The sequence below is a fragment of the Pongo pygmaeus genome, chromosome 18 (assembly GCF_028885625.2).
Source record: "Pongo pygmaeus isolate AG05252 chromosome 18, NHGRI_mPonPyg2-v2.0_pri, whole genome shotgun sequence".
Classification (NCBI taxonomy): domain Eukaryota; kingdom Metazoa; phylum Chordata; class Mammalia; order Primates; family Hominidae; genus Pongo; species Pongo pygmaeus.
In genome coordinates this window covers 52602826-52625997 of record NC_072391.2, presented here as the reverse complement: position 1 = coordinate 52625997, position 23172 = coordinate 52602826, and the positions used below count along the sequence as shown (strand labels likewise).

At 36.3% G+C, this 23172-nt stretch overlaps 1 protein-coding gene across 1 annotated transcript in view; it reads right to left on the bottom strand.

The window, feature by feature from the left end:
• LPCAT2 (lysophosphatidylcholine acyltransferase 2) overlaps nucleotides 1-20766 on the bottom strand; it is a 76349-nt gene extending 55583 nt beyond the window's left edge. The window contains exons 1-3 of the mRNA XM_054453270.2: nucleotides 20165-20766; nucleotides 4000-4139; nucleotides 1062-1279 (exon numbers count right to left, since the gene is read on the bottom strand). Of these exons, the coding sequence (XP_054309245.1) occupies nucleotides 1062-1279; nucleotides 4000-4139; nucleotides 20165-20335 (529 nt within the window). The 5' untranslated portion in view covers nucleotides 20336-20766. The remainder of the gene's footprint in view (nucleotides 1-1061; nucleotides 1280-3999; nucleotides 4140-20164) is intronic.
• Nucleotides 20767-23172: the final 2406 nt, after the last annotated feature.

Genomic DNA, 23172 nt, shown 5'->3' with positions numbered 1-23172 from the left:
ACAGAAGTAAGCAGCAAAAATACAAAAGGAAGCAAATGTAATTTTCTCCATAAAGGTCTCCTAAAGGCCTTCTTCCTCAATTGACATTAAACCTTTGGAATATGCTACAAGATTATTGTTTTATTTTAGGAATACCTTGAAAACTGATTATGTGAATTCATAGTACACATAAGTAGGAGTAACCATTACTCACAATACTGCAATTTTCAGCAGAACATTTTTTTAAAATAGCTTCCTAACACACAAAAAATCAACTTCGATTTACCAAAAATCTATTGCTACACAATTTTTCAGGAAAAAGCCATATTACACAAAGCATGGTAGTTACATTTAAAAAAAAAAAAAAAGTGTCTTAGCTGAATGACAAAGCTGCAAGAACTACTATTACTTCTCCAGAGCACTGAGGCAACATCAGGGAACTTTCACACTCTCTCATCATCTGATGTTTGCAATAACCTTGGGACAACAGGGAGTGGTTACTTGGAGACAATTCTTGAGGGAGACCAAAGCATCTGGTAGGAAAAACACTTCACTTGCGTCATTATTTTTTATGGCAGGAAGTACCTATTGTTCCACATCATAATTTTCAAAGAGCTATACATAGGTCCCTCATGGAGATTTGTGGGGCAATAATGAAGAAAACAGAGTGAGGAGAAATCACTTACTGAATTTAGCAGCCTAATATCCTGATGATAAATTCATGAAACAGCATATACCTGTGTTTTCATAGATTCTCTCAAATCAAACATGGGTTAAATTCTCTCAAATCAAGCATGGGTAGTATCTGAAAACTAGTCTTTCTGGCTACATATAAGAACAGAAAGACATAATGATATAGTGATAAAAAGTTTTAAAGAGTTATGAAGCTATAAAAGGGAAGTCTCTAATCCTTTTTCATAAATAAACTATTTCCATGTAGTAACTTATTACAATAAAGTAAATATGTTTGAAATGTTTATTTTAAACTTTTTAAAAAGGTTATCAATAAACTATATATGATTATTTTAATTTAAAGCATGAGCATGAAAATATTTTATCTATGTTACCTTACAAGTACTTACTGCCAATCAGAGGGACTTGTGCATTCTCATTTCGAGATACTATAGAAGGTAACCCAGCTACAACACAAGCAATTCCATCAAAGAATGTTGAATGAGGGGCAGCAACAAAAACTGGTGCTTCCAAAGGACTTGCAATCTTTCCTTTTACAGCAACTATAAATCCCATTGAAAAGAACATAGCACGACCCAGAAATTTCAAAGCTGTTTGAGTAATTTTCCTTTGAAAATATAGAAAAGACATAATTAGCTTTGTTAATTAAAGCTAGCAGCAGGGATTTACTCTATAATACAATAAGAAAACCAAAATATGTCAGAGTATTTCATATGAAAATATGAGCTGAGGAGAATAATAGCTAACACTTACATGGAGCTCTTTCTGCCAGGTGCCAGACACTATTCTAAATGCTTTATATATACATTAATCTCTTTAATCCTCAGCCTAATCTTTTGAAGTAGGTATCTTGAAATTATTACTCCATTTTATAGACGAGAAAACTGAGGCACAGAGAAGTAATTCGCCCAAGGGTATGTGTGGCTAAGAAACAGCTCCATCGTTCTGAGACTATAAAGTGTTAAAAATGAATTTTCAACACACATCCCCTACTGACATATCCAAATCAGAACTGTCCTTCAAAGTAGTTATCTTGGGAATCCACATTGGTGTAATGAAGATGCTACTATCTCCTAAAACACTTTTGGAGCTCTCATACTGAAACTGTTCTCAGAATTATTTTAGGAATTTTTTTAAAAGTCTTGTAATCCATATTGTTACAGTTTTTAGATATCATCAACAATCATCAGAAGTGAGTTCACCATCTCACTTCCCTGGAACAGAGATGCACTTAAGCAATTCCAGAAACTACTTTTTTTTAAAACCTTTAAAAAAGATTCTGCCATTATAGATTAGTTAATTTATCAAACGGTGTCAGGAACTATGCCAGACACACAAGACAAGTAAGATCCAATTGAGTAGGGAAACAAAAATGTATTCCTAGAAGTGCAAACACAGGAGGGATATCTCAGTATGTGAATAAGCATATAGGTTTTTATGAAAAATAAAATATGTACATCATCCAGGAGGTATCTAATGAGAGCTTTTTTTTTTTTTTTTTTTTTTTTTTTTGAGACGGAGTTTTGCTCTGGTGCCCAGGCTGGAGTGCAGTGGCGAAATCTTGGCTCACTGCAACCTCTGCCTCCCAGGTACAAGTGATTCTCCTGCCTCAGTCTCTCGAGTAGCTGGAATTACAGGCGCCCAACACCAGGCCTAATTTTTGTATTTTTGGTAGAGATGGGGTTTCATCATGTTGGCCAGGCTGGTCTTGAACTCCTGATATCAAGTGATCCGCCTGCCTCAGCTTTTAAAAATAGGATTCTCATCTAATTCTCTCCACATTTTTGTAATAATATATTGAAGAACTATTAGCAACTAGCTCCGAAGAAGTTTCTGTGACTTTTATTTCACAAGAAGGAGGTAAAGAAAACCACAATACTTTCCTAGAGGGCACAGAAACTGTACCTCCCTTCCTTCTCCTTTAGTTTAGAGATGAGATTTCTACTCATGTAATGATATGAAGTGTATTCCTTTATCAAATTTCCACACCTCTTATTTTTTATCCACAGTGATGTAGCTTCTGATAACTATATTTAACCCATATTCTGAGCCGTTAAACACTCCTATTTAACATGTTTAAAGAATGGCTCTAAGTCTGGTCCCACATAATAACTTCAACATTACCTGTTTGAGAGGAGAAAGAGATACTGGTTTAATTGACAAAAGTAAAACTTTCTTTTCTAACATTTATTATATCTATTGTCTGGATTACTTAGACTATTCCTTCTATCATCCTAGGTTTTCATAAGCCACTGACAATAAAAACCAAAGAGGTAATCTGAAAAGAATTGGTGAGTCATAAAAACGTTCCTTGAAGCATTGTTTTATACTACACAACCTTGAATTTAAAACAAAGGAGTATGATTTGCAAGAACTGAGATTTCTCTGGGGCATCGCCAGCATTGAATTCATTTCCACTTTGATAGTGACATTTGTTCACTGGAACATGAACTGAATAGCAAACTATGTATTTCTTTAAAAGTTTCTAGAACAGTCTTTCTCAAAATTTTTGGAGGATGCATTCACATTTGAGATTTAAATACAAAAATATCCTTGCATATAAAAATTTGGCAACAGTTTCAAAGTGTTTGACAATGCCCTGAAACTCATCTACAGATTTGGAATTCACATGGAATCCATGGAGTCCACATAAGAGGCTGCACTTTTAAGGCACACAGATCACAACAATTTGGTTCTGTTCAATAAGAATAAACTTTTACCAGTAGCTTTGTTAACTCATGATCAGTTTCTCCTCTATTACCATCTTAATTAGATGATGCCTGAAAAGCAGTTCCATTCTGCCTCATGCTAATGTTTAAAATAACTAGACTATACGGGTTAATAATTGTTATTAATAATTGTTTTAATATAAATTACTACTAAAGTAATTAATAAAAATAATATAACTAATCCACTTATGCCACTGCAGAAAGCTGTAGAGGGAGAAAAGCAAATGTGAAAACTGAGGGAGAGCAGAAGAGAACAAGGTATTTTGTAGCTTCAGTGGTTTCAAGTATAGTAGCTGGGTATCTTTCCGAACTAGGGATGTATCGCATTTGGCAATAACTCAGAAAACAAAATATTTTAACATTAGGAAATTATAACTTTTAGAAGATTATCATAATGTAGTTGGCATTTGGGCAGTAATTTCTACGTATTTCATATGAGAAATAAAAATAAATTATTTATTATTGAGTAGGCAGATAAAATATTTTATCTAACAGCAGTTAGATCACTGACTAAACTATGATGAACTCTTCTTACATTGATTTAATATATCTTAATTTAATATCATGTCCTAATATTTTGGACAAAATTATTTCTTACCTCCTCCAACCAGTTACTGGGTGGGTCAGCTTTTCAGGACAGCATACTGTTGAAATTGCAGCAAATGGCCATGCAAGTAATAAAATTAACGCAACCAGTAAGACACGAATTGGAAGCAGGATAATCCCAAGAAGGAAAATCTGAAAGTCAAAGTTGGTAAAAATAAATGAATGGACATTATTTTAATTCATAGCTATCAAACAGAAACATGTAATAGGAAAGTTTTACGGTGTTCATGCATTCGGTCAAGGATGAATTGACTACTAGCCTGTACCAGACAAGGATTTAAGCACAAAGAAAAATAACAAATTATATCTGACTTCACAAAGCCTACTGTGTAGCAAGAGACAACACTGAAGAAAACCGTAAGACAAATGATCTGCATACCAATGAAAGCGAATAGAGAATGCTGGGGGAACAAAAAAAGGTGTATATGATTTAGCAGCCAGGGAAAGCTTCCTGGAGGAGTTGTAGCCTGAACAATCTTGCAGTAAGCAGGAGCTAGCAAGGTCAGAAGGGGAAATTGCTTTTTGAGAGCTTTAGGTAGAAGAGTGAAGGCATCAGAGTGTGAAGAAGTAAATACATTGTTTTATATACCTGCCAGAACTTTATAACTAATAGCAATAAGGAGATAGATGAGAAAGTAAAAATAAATAATAAGAAGAAATGAAAAGTAAATAAAAAAGAATAGCAAATAATACATGGATGCTTACTATGTAGTACACCAGCCATTCTAACCACTTGGCATGTAGTAACTTATTTAGTTCTTACAATCTTAAGTTTCAAGTTTTACATACCAGAAAGGAGTAACACAGAGGGAGTTAAATTGCTTAAGATCACAAGTGGTAGAACCAGGATTTGAACTTAGTTTGGTTATAAAGTTTGTGCTCTTAATTCTTTTACTGTACTGCCTTTTGAGTAAAATAGACTATGCTTACGTATGACACATTGCCTTTTTTTCTGTAAGCTAATTATATTACTCAAATAGTGGCCTTCTTTTTCTGTCTCTACTGGCCCTTATCTGATTTTGAGCACCATCAAATAATTTAGAAAAAATGCCAAAATATTCTAATTATCTGATCTTTAGAATATTAAACAGTAACACAAGGAAATGTACAGATCTAAAGTGTACAATTCAATGAGCTTTGATAAATATATACTCATGTAACCACCACCACAATTAAGACACAAAACATATTTACCACTCCCAGAAAGTCATCTTGTGCCTCTTCTAGTCAAACCCTATGTTCTTAGGCAACCAATGCTAGATTTCTATTGCCATAATTTAATTTTATCTGTTCTTAAATGTCATGTAAATGGAATCATACATCATGCATTCTTCCATTTAATACTTTTTATTCCACTATGTTGTTTCATACACCAGTAATTCATTCTTTTTAATTGCAGAGTATTATTTCACTGTGTGACCATATGACAATATGTTTATTGATTCTCCTACTGATGAACATTTGGGTTGTTTCTGATTGCGGACTATTATGAATAAAGCCACTATCAACATTCTTGTACAAGCCTTTATGTAAATATGTTTTAATTTCTCTTAAGTAAATACCTAGGAGTGGAAATGCTGGCTCATAGACATTATTTAACTTTATAATAAACCACCAGTTTTCCAAAGTTGTGTCATTTAAAAGTATCAGTGGAAATGTGTGAGAATTTCAGCTGCTGTACATCCTTGCCAGCATTTGGTTTGGCAGACTTAAAAAAACTTTATTAAGGTACTATGTACATAAAAGAAAAAACACCTATTTTAAGTTTATAGATTATGAGTTTTTCAAATGCATACCCCTATGCAATGACCACCACAATCAAGATATTTATATCATCTCAAAAAGTTTTCTTTTGCCCTTTGCAATTAATACACCCTCCCCAAACCTAAGCAACCACTGATAGGCTTTCTTTCACTGTAGTTTTACCTGCTCTAGATGTTCATAAAAATAAAATCACTAGCATTTATTTACCCTTTTATATCTGGCTTGATCACTTCATATTTTTGAGAGTCAACCATATTGTCATATATATCAGTATTTACTCTTTTTAATTGGAGAGTACTATTCAATTGTATGAATATATCACGATCTATTTATTTACTTGTTCATGGACATTTGGCCTATTATAAGTTTTCAGCTATTATAGCTCATATGAACATTAATGTTCAAATCTCTGTGTGACCATACATTTTCATTTCACTGAAAATAAAATTATTGGGTCATAGGGCATGTTTAACTTTGTATAATACTATAAAACTGTTTTCCAAAGTGGCTTCACCAGTTTACATCCCCAGCAAGGTATGAGAGTTCCTGTTACTCCACATCCTCACCAACATATGGTATGGTCAATTTTTTTATATTTAATATTAGCCATTAAAGTGGGTATAAAAGGATATCTCATGTGGCTTTAATCCACATTTCCTTGATGAACAATAATGTTGAACACATTTTTCATAAACTTATTGGTCATTCCTTTAACTTCTAATATTAATGTCTGTTCAAGTCTTTTAGGCCTATTTTTACGGGTTTGTTAGTCTTTTTCTTATCAATTTGTAAGAGTTCCTTATATAAATGTATATAAGCCCTTTGTCAATATATGCATTGAAAATATTTTCTCTCATTCTGTGGCTTTCTCATTTTCTTAATGGTATATTTGATTAAAGTAATTTTAATTCTGATGAAGTTTAATTTATTAATTTTTATTTTATGTTTAATTCTTTTCTGTGTCCTTCTGAAAAAATCTTTACCTCAAGGTCCTGAAGATATTCTATATTTTTTCGTCTAGAAGCTGTATGATTTTCACTTTTACATTTCAATCTATGGTCAATCTTAAATGACTTTTTTTGTGTGGTATACAGTATGGATCAAGGTTCATTTTTAACCATAAATTTATCCAGTTGTTGCAGCACCAAAAGACTTGACATTCCTCAATGAATTTTCTTGGTAACTTTCCAAAAAATCAATTGAATATTAATGTATGGATTTTCTTTCTGTTGCATTGATCTGTTGATCTATACTTCTGTCAATACTCCACTACCTTATTTACTACAGGTTTGAAGTAAGTCTTGAAATCAAGTAGTGTGTGTCCGCCCATACATTCTTCATCATTTTTCTGAAGGCTATTTTAGATACTCTGCATTTCCATATAAGTTTTAGAATTGTCAGTTTCTACACAGACACAAAAGCCTGTTAGGATTTTTACTGAGGTTTCAAAATGAATCTACAGATCAATTTGGAGGAAATTGTCATCCTAATAATATTGATTCTTCCAATTCATAAACATGGTATATCTCTCTATGTAAGTCTTCATTAATTTCTCACAGCAATATTTTGTAGTTTTCAGTGTAGTGATCTTATATGGTTTTTCCTAAGTATTTAATGTCATTTTATTGCTGTTATAAATTAGATTACTTGATTTCATTTTGCAATTGTTTGCTCCTATAGTATATAAATGTAAGATTGACTTTAAGTTTTGATCTTTTATCCTATGACCTGGCCAAGTTCTCTTATTAGTTCTAGTAGTTAGTTGTTCTGTTGCTTCCTTAGGAAGTTCTTCATATACAGTCTATATCATTTGTGAATAGGACAGTTATACTTTTTCCATTCTAATCCATATGTCTTTTATTTCTTTTTCTTATCTTATTGCACTGGCTAGGATCCCTAGCATAATGTTGAACAGAAGTGGTGAACAAGATATTTGTCTTATTCCAAACCTTTGAGGAAACAGATTCAATATTTTACCACTATGATATTAATTGTGGGTGTTTTGTAGACGCCCTGTATCTGATGGACAGAGTTTCTCTTTATCCCTATTTTACTAAGAAATTTTTTTTATCACTAGTGGGTATTGAATTTTGTCAGGTGAGTTAATGAAATTTCTGCATCTATTGAGATGATCACATGCATTTTACCATATGTTCTGCTTATATGGTGAATTACATTGAAATTGGAATTTTATATGTTAAATCAACCTTATATTCCTGATATAAGATAAATTTAGAAGTGATATACACAGTATCATCCTTTCTATACAATGCCATATTTGACCTGTTAATGTTTTGTTAAGAGTTCTTTTAGCTATGATCATGAGGAATATTGATCTATAATTTTCTTTTCTTATAATGTCTTTTTCAGATTTGGTATCAAGGTAATGTTAGCCCCATAAAACTAGTTAGGTACTGTTTCACACTTCTCTACTTTCTGAAAGAGCTTGTAAGAGTGATTTTATTGTATTCTTAAAAGTTTGACAAAATTTACTAGTAAAATAATCTTGGTGAAATGTTTTCTTTAGATGTATATGTGTGGATACAAAATAAATTCAAATTCCTTCATAGATAAAGGGCTATTCATATTTTCTAGTTCTTGTGTCTATTTTTGATACACTGGATTTTTGTCCATTTCATGTATGCTTCAAATTTACTGGCATAAAGTTGTTAATAATGTTCCCTTAGTAGCCATTTAGCCTATAATGATGTATGCTGTTTCATTCTTGATACTGGTAATTTGCATTTTCTTTCTTGTTTTCTTATCAGTCTTGGTAAGGATTTATCAATTCCATTAATGTATCCTATTAATCTATTAAACAAATGTTTGATTTTAATTTTCTATGTGGTTTGTTTTCTATTGCACTAATTATTGCTCTTATCTTTATTATTTCCTTTCTTTGACTTACCTTTTGTTTAATTTGTTCTTCCAGCTTCTGAAGGTAAAAACTTAAATCATTAATTTTAAATCTTTCTTCTTTTCTATGTATTTAAATGTATTGGTTTAGTTGCAAGCACTGCTTTAACCGCATCCTACAATTTTGATACGTTGCATTTTGTTTACATTTAGTTTAAAACATTTTGTAATTTCACTTGTAATATATTTTTGACACAAGGACTATTTTAAAGTATATAGCTTGATTTCTAAATATGTAGATTTTTATCAGATATATTTGTTATTGATTTCTAATATAATGTATTGTGTTCAGAGAACATGCTCTGTAATATTTCAAACTTTTGATATTTATTGAGATTTTTTATGACCCAGCATTTGGTCTATGTCAGTAAGCATTAAATGTGCACTTGAAATTATATGCTGGTATTTTTGGAGGTAGTGTTCCATAAATGTCAGTTCAGTAAAAGTGGTTACCAATGTTCACATTTTCTATATTACTAATCTTTGGTTTGATTGTTCTGTCAATTACCAAGAAAGGTGTGTTACCATCCTCAATTATGTTTTATTTATTTCTTTGTTTAGTTTTCTCAATTTTAGCTTCATGTTTTCAAAGTTCTGATATTAGGTACATAAACATTAAGTGCTGCTAAGTTTTCCCACTGACCTTTTAAAGAAATGTTCCTCTTTATATCTGATATCATGACATGTCTTGAAGTCTACTTTATCTGATATTAATACAGTCATATCAGCTTCTTACACTTACACTATTTCCACATTATCTTTTCTCCCTTCTTATCTTTGTATTTACATTTATAGTGCATGTATTGTGGATTAATGTATAGCTGGGTCTTATTCTTTTGTCTAGTCTGAAAATCTTTGCCTTTAAGTTAGAATGCTAATTAATGTATACTAAATGTAATTACTGATGTATTTGGGTATAAATCTACTGTTTTGCTATTTCTTTTCTATATATCCCATCAGTTTTGTTTCTGTTTCTCCTTTTCTGTTTTCTTCCTTGAGTTCATGAAATTTTTCTTTAGTGATCCATTTAAATTTCTTTAATGGCTCCTTAGCTATACCTTCTTGTACTTTTAGTCAGCAGTTGGTCTGAAGATTACAATGTGTGCTTAGCATAAGACAATGTACTCAGAGTTAATACTGTACCACTTCACAGAAAGTGTAAGAAAAGTACAATTCCATCCCATCCACCACCCTTTCAGTATTGTTATGTTTTACCCCTACATGTATGTAAACCAAAGAAAATAATAATTTTTGTATTAAATGGTTACATTTTCTAGCTCTTTGATGAAATTAATATAAAGAAAAAAGTTTTATGTCATTTCTTTCCATATTTACCATTTCCAGTGTTCTTCATTCTTTCCTGTATATCCAAGTCTCAATCTGGTGTTATTTTCCTACAACCCAAAAAACTTTATTTACCATTTCTTTTCTTTTCTTTTTTTTTGTAATGGAGTCTTGCTCTGTTGCCCAGGCTGGAGTGCAGTGGCGCGATCTCAGCTCACTGCAAGCTCCACCTCCCAGGTTCACTTCATTCTCCTGCCTCAGCCTCCCGAGTAGCTGGGACTCCAGGCGCCTACCACCACACCCGACTAATTTTTTGTATTTTTTTTTTTTAGTAGAGATAGGGTTTCACCATGTTAGCCAGGATGGTCTCAATCTCCTGACCTCGTGATCCGCCCACCTCGGCCTCCCAAAGTGCTGGGATTACAGGCGTGAGCCACTATGCCTGGCCTCTTTACCATTTCTTGAATGCAGGTCTGACAACAAATTCCCTCCATTCTTATCTGAAAATGTCTTCATTTTCCCTTCATTTCTGAGTAATATTTTCATTAGATATAGAATTATGGGCGGATAGTTGGGTTGGGTTATCTTTTTATTGGTGAGTTCTAAGAGTTATTTATATGTTTTGAACACTCCTATCAAATGTATAATTTGCAAATATTTTCTCCCGTTTGGTAAGTTATCTTTTCAATTTCATGGAAGTGTTTTATTTTGATGAAGTCCTCTTTACCTATTCTTTCTTTGGTGGCTAGTACTTTTGTTGTATGTCTAGAAAACCACTGCCTAATCCAAAGTCATGAAGATTTACACTTATGTTCTCTTCTAAGAGTTTTATGATTTTAACTCTTACATTTAGTATTTTGATCTGCTTTGAGTTAACTTTTGTATATGCTGTCAGGTAAGGACCTAACTTCCTTCTCTTGCACGTGTCAATCCAATTGTCCCAGACCATTTGTTGCAAAAACTACTCTCTCCCCGTTTTATTGTCTTGGCAATCCTGTGGAAAATCAATGGCCACAGATGTATGAATTTACTTCTGTATTGTCAATTCTATTTCATTGATCTATATGTCTGTCTTGTTACTGGTACAACACAGTCTTGATTATTGTAGCTTCACAGTACGTTTTGAAAATGAGAAATGTGAGTTCTCCAATTTTGTTTTTATTTTTCAAGATTCTTTTGGTTGTTTGTAGTCCCTTGCATTTCTGTATGAATTTTAAAATTAGCTCATCAATTTCTGCAAAAAAATAAAGAAGCCAGCTGATATTTTGATAAGGGTTATACTAATCTGTAGATCAGTTTGGGGAGTGTCATTATCTTAACTATTTAAGTTTTCCAAATTTATGAACACAGGATGTCTTCCCATTTAAGTCGTCTTTAATTTCTTTCAAAGATATTTTGTAGTTTTCAATGTAGAATTCTTCTGTTGCTAAAGTATTTCACTCTTTTTGATGCTAACTTGAACTGTTTTTAAATTTCATTTTTAGATTGTTGCTTGTGAAAAAATATGCCATGATTTTTGTATATTGATGTTGTATCCTGCCACCTTGCTGAACTGATTTATTAGCTCCAAGTGTTTTTGTGCATTCCTTAGGATTTTCTATATTTAAAAAATCATGCCATCTTGATGGTTTTACTTCTTCCTTTCCAATATAGATGTCTTTTCTTTTTCTTGCCTAAGTGCCCTTGCTAGAACCTCCAGTACAATGTTGAATAGAAGTGATGAGAGTAGATATCTTTGTCTTATTCCTGATCTTAGAAGAAAACTTTTTGGTGTTTCACTATTAAGTATGTTAACTATTTTTCACAGATGCCCTTTATAAGGCTGAGGAAATTCCTTTCCATTCTTAGTTTATTGAATGGTTTTTACCATGAAAGTGAGTCAAATCATTTTTCTGTGTCTATTTTCTTGTGCCCTTTATTCAATAAATATGGTGCTCATGTTAATTTTTCTGTGTTGAACCAACATTACATTTTTAGGCTAAATACGACTTTGCCGTGAGTTGCTGGATTCAGTTTGCTAGCATTTTATTGAGGATTTTCGCATATATATTCACAATGGATATTGTTCTGTAGTTTTCTTTTATTGTGATGTCCTCTTTTGGTTTTGGTATCAGAGTAGGCCTGGCCTCACAGAATGAGTTGGGGAGTGCTCCATCTTCTTTTAGTTTTTGGAAGAGCTTGTGAAGGATTGGCATTAATTCTTCGTTAACCCTTTGGTAGCATTCACCAGTGAAGTCATCTGGTCTTCAACTTTTCTCTGTGGGATGTTTTTAATAACTAGCTACTCTTTTTATATATTATAGGTCTATTTGATTTTTTATTTATTCTTGAATCAGTTTTGGTATTTTGTGTCTTTCTAGAAATTGGTCCACTTCAACTAAGTTATTTAATTTGTTAGCATGCATTTGTTCATATAATTCCTTATAATCCTTTTTATTTTAGAAAGGTCAGTGGTATTGTCCTCTCTTAATTTGAGTCTTCTTTCATTTTTTTCTTGGTCAGTGCAGACAAATATTTGTCAGTTTTTTTTTTCTGTTATTGATTTCTAGTTTCAATCCACTGTGGTCAGAGAACATACTTTGTATTATTTTAACCACTTTATATTTATTGAGAATTGTTTTATTGTCTAACATACAGATCTACCTTGGCAAATGTTCCATGGGCACTAGAAGAATGTGTTTTCTGCTGTTGTTGAGTGTTCTACATACATATCTCTTAGATCTAGTCTGTTTATAGTGTTCTTCAAGTCTTCAATTTCCTTATGATACTGTCTCATTGTTCTGCCTTCTATCATTATTGAGTAATTGAAGTCTCTAGTATTGTTGAAAATCTTTCACCCTTCAATTCTGTCACTTTTTCCTTTGTGTATTTCTGGACTCTGCTGCTAGATGCATATATGGTTATAATTATTACGTCTTAATGAATCAACCCTCTTATCATTATAAATGTCTTTCTTTAGCAACAACTTCTGTCTTGAAGTCTATTTTATCTGATAGTAATACAGCCATTCCAGCTCTCTCGGCTGTTTGCATGGTATATCATTTTCCATCTTTTTACTTCCAACCTATTTGTGTATTTGAATCAAAAGTATGTCTCTTGACCAGGCATGGTGGCTCACACCTATAATCCCAGCACTTTGGGAAGCCAAGGTGGAAAGACTGCTTGAGCCCAGGAGTTCGAGACCAGTCTGGGCAATATAGGGAGATCCCATCTCTATAAAAAATACAAAAATTTGTTGGGTGTGGTGGTGCATGCTTATAGTTGCAGCCACTCAGGAGGCTGAGATAGAAGGATCACTTGAGCCCAGGAGGTCAAGGCTAGAGTGAGCTGTGATTACACCACTGCACTCCAGCCTGGGCAACAGAGTGAGACTCTGCCTTTAAGTAAATAAATGAATAAATAAAGTGTGTCTCTCTTAGGAAGCGCACAGCTACGTATTTTTATCAATTCTGTGAATCTTCATTTTAATTGGATTGTTTTATCAATTTATATTTAATGTAATTACTAATAAGATAGGATTTATATATGACATTTTGCTATTTGTTTTCTGTATGTCTTAGGTCTTCTTAAATTTCTCTATGTCTACATTGCTGCCTTCTCCTGTGTTAAATATTTTCTAGTGTATTATTTTAATTCCCTCATTCTTTCTTTTGCTATATTTAAAAATGTATTTGCTTAGTGATTGTCCTAAGTGTTGCCATCTTAACTTATAATAATTTTCTGGTTTGGATCAACCAAATTAATTTCAATAGTATACAAAAACTGTGATCCATTCCTTCCTTTCTCCTATTTGCTATTATTGTTATACAAATTATGTCTTTATACATTGTATGTGCATCAACACAGATTTATAATTATTGCTTTATGTAGATGTTTTTAAAGTTGGATAAGAAAAAAAAGATTTACAAACAACAAAAAATTACATTTGTACTGTCCTTTATATCTACCCATGTAGTTACCTTTACCACTGCTGATTATTTCTTCATGTGAATTTGAGTTACTGTCTAGTGTCCTTTCATTTCAGCCTGAGAGAGTCCCTTTATTATTTATCTTAGGGCATGTGTGCTAATGAAAAATTCTCTCAGTTTTTGCTCATTTATACTTCATTTTAAGGATAGTTTTCTAGTATACAATTCTTTGTTGACAGTCTTCTTCTTTTAGCACTTTGAATATGTCATCCTGCTACTCCCTTCTGGTCTCTGTGGCTCTTGATGAGCAATCAGTCATTAATCTTGTTGAGGATTCTTTGTACATAATGTACATAATGTAACTGTATATATAGGTATTTTTGAGTTTATTCTTAGAGTTCCCTGAGCTCCTTGGGAATGCAGATTAGTGTTTTTAATCAAAATCAGCAAGTTTTTGGCCATTATTTCTTCTAATATTCTTTCTGCATCTTTCTCCTTTCCTGGGAGTCCCATTATGAATCTGTTGGTAAAGTTGATAGCGTCCACAGGTCTCTGAGGTTCTGTTCATTTTTCTTCATCTTTTTTTCTTTATGTTCCTCAAACTAGATAATCTCAGTTGACCTGTTTTCAAGTTTGCTGATTCCTTTTTTGTTTGATATAGTCTGCTGTTGAGCCCCTCTAGTGAATACACACACACACACACACACACACACACACGCATTGCATCTTAATTGATATTCTCCATTTGGTGATACCCTGCTCCATACTTTCTTTTAGCTCTTTACACATGGTTTCCTTTAGTTATTGGACCATATTTTAAATATCTGATTTAAAGTCTTTGTATAGTAAGACTAAAGTCTGGGCTTCCTCAGGGAAAGTTTGTATTGACTGCTTTTTAAACTATTTATAAGCTATACTTTGTTTTCCTTTACACACCTTGCAATTTTTAAATGAAAACTAAACATCTTAAATAATATAGCAACTCTGGAAATTATTCTCATCCCTTTCCAGGGTTTGTTGTGGTTGCTGTTTGTTGTTGTTATTTGTTTGTTTAGTGTCTTTTATAAACTAATTTGTAAAGCTTTTATTCTTTGTCATTGTGGCTACTAAAGTTAAAGTCTCTGACCAGTTAGCTTAGTAATCAGCTAATGATTAGAGATTTTCTTAAGCACCTGAAACCAGTAAGTTTCCTGATGCTTGCAAAGGGTCTCTGTGTACATGTTGGGGCACATCATAAACAGTCAGGTGACAGATGACAAGTCTGCCTTAGCCTTCACTTTCTAATTGTATAGTCCCTCAAGGTTAGTCAGAGGTGAGAGCTTAGGGTATTTTTAGATATTTTCAGGACATGTGCCTAGCCTTGAGAATGAACAAAGCCTTACTCATGTGGACAGCCTTCTAGATTCCTAGGAATATGTCAAAGCTTTTAAAGTCCCCTATGATCATCTCATCCCTTAGCTTTTCTTTTAAGGTTTTTGGCTAGCCTACTGTTTGCTCCAACTGTTACTCACTGTCTCAGGCAGCTGGGATGTTAAGCAATTGCCTCTGATTTTTTTATTTTTATTTTTTAAGAAGCAGTCTCCCTATGTTGCCTGGGCTGGCCTTGAACTTCTGGGCTCAAGCAATCCTCTCACATAAGCCTCCTGAATAGCTGGGACTATAGGTGTGCACCACTGCACTCCCTTTCCTCTGATTGTTTTTGACAAACGCCCTTGAGAGAAGGCTATTTGCACTGTGTAAGCACCAAGACAAATCAAATCAAGACAGTCTTCCAAATGAGGCATTCCAGGCAGCCACCAGACTGACCAATAATGACAATTCCTTGGGAATGGGGCTTTGAAAATGCTCCAACACTATTTTTCCTCCTCTAGTGGCTGACAGGTTGCTGGTTTTCATTATGACTGTAGGCCGTTGGTTTTTAAGGCTACTACAGAGCTGAGGATGAGGAATTAGAATAAAATTAAACTGTAACAAAGCCTACTATTCTAACTAAGAGTCAGCACTCTTAAATAAATGCTCCTTGGATTGTTGAAAGCCTTTGGTTAATTTTCAGAGCTAAGACAAAGTTGATTCTGATAATTTTTTTTTGTTTTCATTGCTTTTATAGAGAAGATAATTTTCAGAGGCCTTTACTTCACCAGTTTTGCTGATGTCTCATCTCAGTTTTTTTCATTCTGCTTTTTAGACTGAATAATTTCTAGTGACCTATCTTCAAATTCACTAATACTTTCTTCTACCATCTTCAATGTGTTGTTGAGCCCATCCAGTGAATTTTTCATTTCAGATATAACAGTTTTCAGTTTTGAATGCCCATTTGGTTCTCTTTTACATTTTCTATTTCTTTGCTAAGCTCCTTCCAACTATTCATTCATTATGCCACTCTTTACTTTTAAGTCCTTGAGCATTTTTGTAATAGCTACTTTAAAGTATTTTTCTGCGAAGTCCTACATTTGATCATCTTAGGGTCTATTTTTATTACCTGATTTTTCTTTTGATCATAGGTCACATTTTCCTATTTCTTTGAATGTCTAGTATAGTTTTTATAGTATTTTGGCCATTTTGGGTGATATATTACAGATATTCTGGATTCTGTTATCCTTTTCTAAAGAATGTTGATTTCTGTCCTAGCAGGTAGGTAAAATTCTGGCTGATTGCATTCACTTTGTGAAGGCTTAGTTTTATACTTTTTTAAGGAAAATTTGCTTGAAGCTAGCCCTTAGTCTTAGACTGAAGCCTTAGTCCTAGGGTATAGGACTAGCTTTTCTCCTATGGTATCACCTTTGTGAGGTTTCAGTGTAAAGCCTGAGATGTTTGCCAAGGCCCTCTTAATTGGTGGGATTCTAACTGTGCCTTCCCTGTGGTATCTATCAGTTGAAATGTCTGCTCTGTTTCTTCTTCCTTCCAGCTGTTACTTTCCTCCAGGGTCCTTGAAGGCTCCTTTGTAAATACACAGCTCAGGAATCGGCCAAGGTTTTGAGATAATTTATATGCCAATTTAGGGGCTCCCTCATTTCTAGGTTCCTTCTTTCTGGGACTTTCTCTGATTTTTAGTCACTTTGATAGTCTTGAACTTTGTGCTCTGATATATCATGTCAATAAGGCTGAGGCTTTCTAGCAATCCCTTCTCGTGGTGTCAAGTGATAACCTTCAGGAAAAAAAAGGGGCTGGGGTAATGTTACACAGTATAGAAGTATTATTTCAAGAAACAAATCCCTCCAGTTTCTGTCTGATTTGTGTTGCTCTATAGTGCCTTCGTGTAGTTTTTCATATTTTGACTAGGGTTTATAATTGTTATGCACGGAAAGGTTTGTCTACATTAAGCTACTCCACCATTCCTGAGACTAAAACTAGTCCTGTTAAATTATTATTATTCACTTGAAAACTGACTTACAAATATAATGAAACTTATGCTATCAGTCTTATTTCCTATAAAACAGAATACGTATTAGGTAAGATGAGTAGGAGTTTCAGAACTATAATATAGAAGGGATCTTGGATCCAGGAGATTTTTCTTGAAGCTCTGTGTACATGGTAAGCACACTATTTTTAGATAATGTTATATTTATTTGAATGGTAGTGCAATGAAGTATGGTGGTATACTGGGGAAGAGTACTGTGGAGAAGATGAGACGACTCAAATTCCCAAGTCACTCTGGTAGGTCACTGGCTGAGATTCTCTTCAAAGAGGTATCATTATTAAAAAACCAAGAAATAATCTTGACTGAAAGAAAGGACCATATAGCATAGACCCTGAAGAAAGAGTTGGAATGAGTTTAAAGTATATTAGCATAAGAGTCACTCATGTCTACACTGAGCAACCCATATGGATTTTAATTGAACAAGTTGCAAAATATTAGGCAACTTTTTTTCTGTGCCATCTTCAAGGTTTGCAACAAATAATAGTGCTTAATAGTAAATCAATTTTGAGTTAACTCATTGACAAATTAAGAGAATTCATCATATTTCCATTTGGTAATGTGTCATCTCCATTGGGTGGCCTTCTCTCAGTATTATTCTCTGGTTTTCCTTCATTACACTTACTAAAACATGAGATTATATATTTTTGTACTTGTTTGTTCAACTATCTTAGTGAAATGTGAGGACAACAGTCCTTAAGCAAGACATTGATCATCATTTAAGATTAAATTTAGCCTAAATTAATCATACTAAGACATACTTAAATGAAAGTATGTCCACCTTTTAAACTGGATAATATGGACATTGTTTTTCTACCATGCCTATTCAAATCTTCCCTTTTCCCAGATGATTCAAGCCACTGAAACCTCTTTGGTATCTCTGATCTATATAAATTTAAAAAGTATTTTTAATATCCAGACTTTGTTAAATCCCATTTAATCCAAGTAGTAAATTTTAAGTACAGTATATACTTTGTAGAAAATATATAGGATAACTATCAATATTATCAATATTAAGATCAACAAACAATAACAGATTATTTCACTTAATTTTAGCCCTCCTTTGAGTTATTAATATTCCAATGTAATAGACGAGAAAAGTATAGTTCAGAGAGGTTAAGTGACTTGGCCAAAGTCACACAACTAATAAATGACCAGTTCCTATAACTGACTAGCTATCATTCCATTATACTATAACTCTCAGAGAGTTATTTGGAAGAGATCTTTAAACAGTAACAAACCAGGTGATGGAAAAACATAATAATTTATTATAGGTGCAATATAAATATTTGTCAACATTCCATTCTGATTCTCTCCAAAATATGAAGTCAAATAGATGGGCATATTTTCATTTAAGTGTGATTTAATTAAATCAGACTAAATTTAATCTTGAACAATGGTCTATGTATTTACAAATGTTTCAGGAATGTGAAGACACAAAAAGAATATCTATTAATTTAAAGACATGAGGATCACATTTTTAAACGTTTAATTTCCTCACAAAGTGGTATTACTATATTCTTTATCTTCTTCCTCTCTCACACCCCTCTTCAACCAGACACCCATCTACCATTACTCAAGCCACCACCTGTGTTGCTTAGCTCTGCACTTAACCTTCCCCCACTGTAGAAGACAATGGTCTTAGTGCATACAAGCTGATTGCAAATATTATACTGCTTCAGATCCAAAGTAATGTGTGAGATGGACATGAAAACTTCAAAATTGTCCCCCACCCCCACCCCCCAGAGAACACACAGGACAAATGTGGTTAGCAGGGTCTATCTTGTTCTCTGATCACTAACTTTAACAAAGAGGAAGTCCAAAGAGTGCAACTGCCAATGGTAAAAGGAACCCTTTACAAGAAAAAGGAAAGGAAAGGAAACTTCCTTTGTGCATAACAGTATAGCCATTTTTAACAATGGAAAACAGCCTGGGCTACTACTTCTCATGCTTCAACTTAGGAAACGTTTTTAGGTGAAGACTGATTCTGGACCAAAACTTATTGAACATGCTAAGCTGACTCAGTTGTCCCTTTTCTTTGATTCTGACTTCCCACCCTCCATCATGCTCCTGCTCAGCTAAATCTTTCCAGCCTTACTTGTTGTTCTAAACACAGACCTGGGCTCTCTGCCTTCTGCCTCACTCTTATCCATCCCATACTGACTCCTCTCCTACCTAAGGCAAAAAAAAAAAAAAAAGACTTCTTCAAATCTACTCTCTCGTGGTAGATCTGCCTCCCACTACACTCTCATAAACTCAAGTTGAAGCTTCTGTCACAGATTCACAGATTGCTTCAACCTTCTGGGGCATGGAATGTAGCCTGCGCCACCAGCCAGCTCAGTCTCTTCCTGTTTTGGATCCTCCTCTCAGGCCAGCATCTTCCCAGCATCTTTTCTCCTCCCGTGCCCGCTCAGACCATCCTCTAAATGTCCTCAATTCTCAGACGCACATCTCTGCCCCTTTCAGGCTCACGGCCCCTCAAAAGTCCTCTCCTCTCAGATCCACTGCTCTTTCTTCCTCTGATGCCTTTGCTTCCCAGACCCACACGCCCCTCAGACCCACGCGCCCCTCGACCGCCCTCCCCTGTCAGACCTACACCGGTCACCTGGACCCGCCTCAGACCCTGGCTCCCCTCGGGCCACCTCCCTCCTCAGACTCACGCCCCCTTCAGGCCACCTCCCTCCTCAGACCCACGCCCGCCTCGGACCACCTCACTCCCTCAGACCCACGCCCCCCTCGGCCGCCCTCCTCTCTCAGACCCACACCTCTTACTTGGACCCCCCTCTGACCTAGGCCCCCCTCAGACCACCTCTTCCCTCAGACCCACATCCCCCTCAGACCACCTCCCCTGTCAGACCCACGCCCCTCACCTGGACCCGCCTCGCGGAGCCGATCTGCGTCTGCTGCACGAAGGGGTTCGGCACCGGCGGCGGGAAGAAGGACGCCTGACGGGGCACCATGAGCGGCCGCAGCCCCACGTTCCCGACGCCGGCACCTGGCACTGTGGCCGCCACTGCCGCCGCCTGGGCGCACCGGCTCATAGTCGAGCCGGGCGTAGAACCCGGCCGAACCGACCTACGCGGGCGCTGCAGCCAAAACTGAGCCGAAGACCCACTAGAGTCCCAGCCTAGGGCGACGCTGGGGAGCTTCTGCGCAGGCGCTGAAGTTACCTAGAGGCCTGCTGCTGCAGCCCTGCCCCTTCGGCTGTGACACGCCCCAGGCTCTGGCCACACCCCCTCAGGCATCTGGCTCCACACCCCTGGTAATATAGCCCATCCCCTCGGGGGAATGCTTTTCCTTCAGAGCCAAGACCCTGAAGGGTACCCCAGGATCCCTGACACTCCACAGCGAGACACTAGGCAGAGTTCCCTGCTTTAGGGTCGGGCGGACCTGGATTTTCAATCCCTTTTACTGGGCCTGTGACGCTGGCCAAATCACTATCTCTATGAACCTCAGTCGCTTTCCGTAAAATGCAGATAAATGTATTCTCAGATAATCCTAACCTGGATCCAGTAATGCCATTGAGCAACCACTTCCCCTGGGCTGTTCCATTAAGTGAGCTAATATTAATACACCCGTGATGGCACTAGGGGTGGAATTTGTTTCACTCAAAACATAATGGATTGACAGGGGAGAGGGATGGTCCTCCAGAGGAAAACTGAGCTACTATTACCAGAAAAGGCAAAAATTACAGTTGCTCTCCACGCTAGATGAGGAACCTGACCCAGAAAAGGGAAATGTATTGGGCTGTGGCTCCATTTCATACTGAGGAAGTTCAAGCCTGTTTGGACCTATGTGGGTGCTCGTGGGGGTGGGAGGGCAGGGGTTTGTCCCATTATCTGAGGACAGTTGATCAACCCTGAGTGGCTGAGAGTTAAAGGAAGGAGATGATAATCAACTCATCCCTATTGATCAACTCTGCTCACAGCAGGTAGGAAGGCCAGGATGAAAATCTGAGTCTGAGCCCTGGGGTTCTCCAAAGTTACCCTCTGAATGTCAGAATCTTCCAGCCCTACCACATAGATGTGTGGCCTTGAGTCAGTCACTTAACCTGAGTTTGCTTCCTTGTCTAGGAATGGGAGATTCATTCTAACTCCATAGAATTGTAGCAAGGATTAAATAAAATAATGCATGTGTAGTGTTCATAGAGAAACACTGAAGAAATGGCATGTTTTAAGCATTATTATGTTGTGGAGCCACTGACTTTTCTCTCAGTGTAACAGGGAACATTAATAACAGTGCATTACAGTCATGACAGAAGATTCCCCAGTCTAGGGGCTCTTCAAGTTGGGACTGGCAGACCCTTGAGACTCTTTAGCCAGATACCTGAACAGAAAGATGTCTTTCCAACTGTCAACAACCTAAGCCAGGCCAGGTGCAGTGGCTCACGCCTGTAATCCTAACACTTTGGGGGCTGAGGAGGGTGGATCCCTTGAGCCCAGGAGTTCGAGACCAGCCTGGGCAACAAAGAGAGACTCCACCATCTCTAAAAAAAAATTAAAAATTAGCTGGCTGTGCTGTTGCATGCCTGCAGTCCCAGCTACTCAGCAGGCTGAGGTGGGAGGATTGCTTGAGCCCAGAAGATCAAGTCTGCAGTGAGCTATGATCGTGCCATTGCACTCCAGCCTGGGTGACAGAGAAAGACACTGTCTCAAAAAAGAGAAAAAAAAGAAGAAGAAACAAAAAGAATCTGAGTCAAGGGGACAGGCCATGGGAGGATAAAGGATAGAAAAGGTGGGGCCGGGAGTGGTAGCTCACACCAGTAATCCTAGCCCTTTGGGAGGCCAAGGTAGGTGGATTGCCTGATCTCTGGAGTTTGAGACCAGCCTGGGCAACACGGTGATACCCGTCTCTATCAAAATACAAAAAAAATTAGCCGGATATGGTAGCGTGCACCTGTAATCCCAGCTACTTGGGAGGCTGAGGCAGGAGAATCACTTAAACCTGGGAGGCAGAGGTTAGTGAGCCGAGATTGTGCCATTGCACTCCAGCCTGGGCGACAGAGTGAGACTCCATCTCAAAAACAGAAAAAAGAGACAGAAACAATGACATCAAGCTCACTGAGGAGGTCACCTGTAGAGTTCACTCCTTACGCACCTTCCTCACCAGCCCCATCATAAGAGGCCAGAAGCAATATACTATCAATCAGACTATTGGAGCCAGAAAGGGCCTCAGAAAAATCCCAGGCCTTCAATTTCTGTTCAGCAGTAGCTCCAGAATTTCTATGTAGGCGATTAGGGGTGGGTAGACTGGGGTAGGAAGGAGTAAGGAGCTTATCCATTAATACCAGCTGTGTTTAGAAGCAAGCACAGTATTTCTCCCCTAACTGTGTTTACCCAGTGTGGTTTTGGGGGTGGTGGAGGGTAGCAGGAGTGGTTTTGAAGGTGATGGGGGTGGTTTTGAGGGTGGTGAGATTCTGGTTTGAGGGCTAAAGCTCCTCTGCTAGGCTATCCTTTGGCCTTGTAAGTCCCTAATAGCTATGGGACCCTGGAAAAATCACTTCTCTTGAGCCATCAGTCTCTTCATCAATAAGATTCAACTAATAATAGCCTCTTTCTATTTATGTGGTTGGAAAGGTTAAATTAAGTGACACATGAAAAGTGCCTTGCACATAGAAAGCACTCTATTAATTGAGGGGGATATTATTGTTGCTGTTCATTGTTAGTAGTAGCATTAAAACTGATATGATTGCTAATGAAGAAACTGAGACTTAAAGAGGAAGCAAACCTTGAACAGATGCCACAATAAAGCAACAAAATTGCTGCTTCTTCAGGGCTCTTTCTACAGGACAGAGGGACTAGAGCTTACTCTCCCTGAGGTTCTCTTGCTGTTTACTTTGGAAGCTCTGACCTTTCCAGCAGACACCATCACCTGTGCC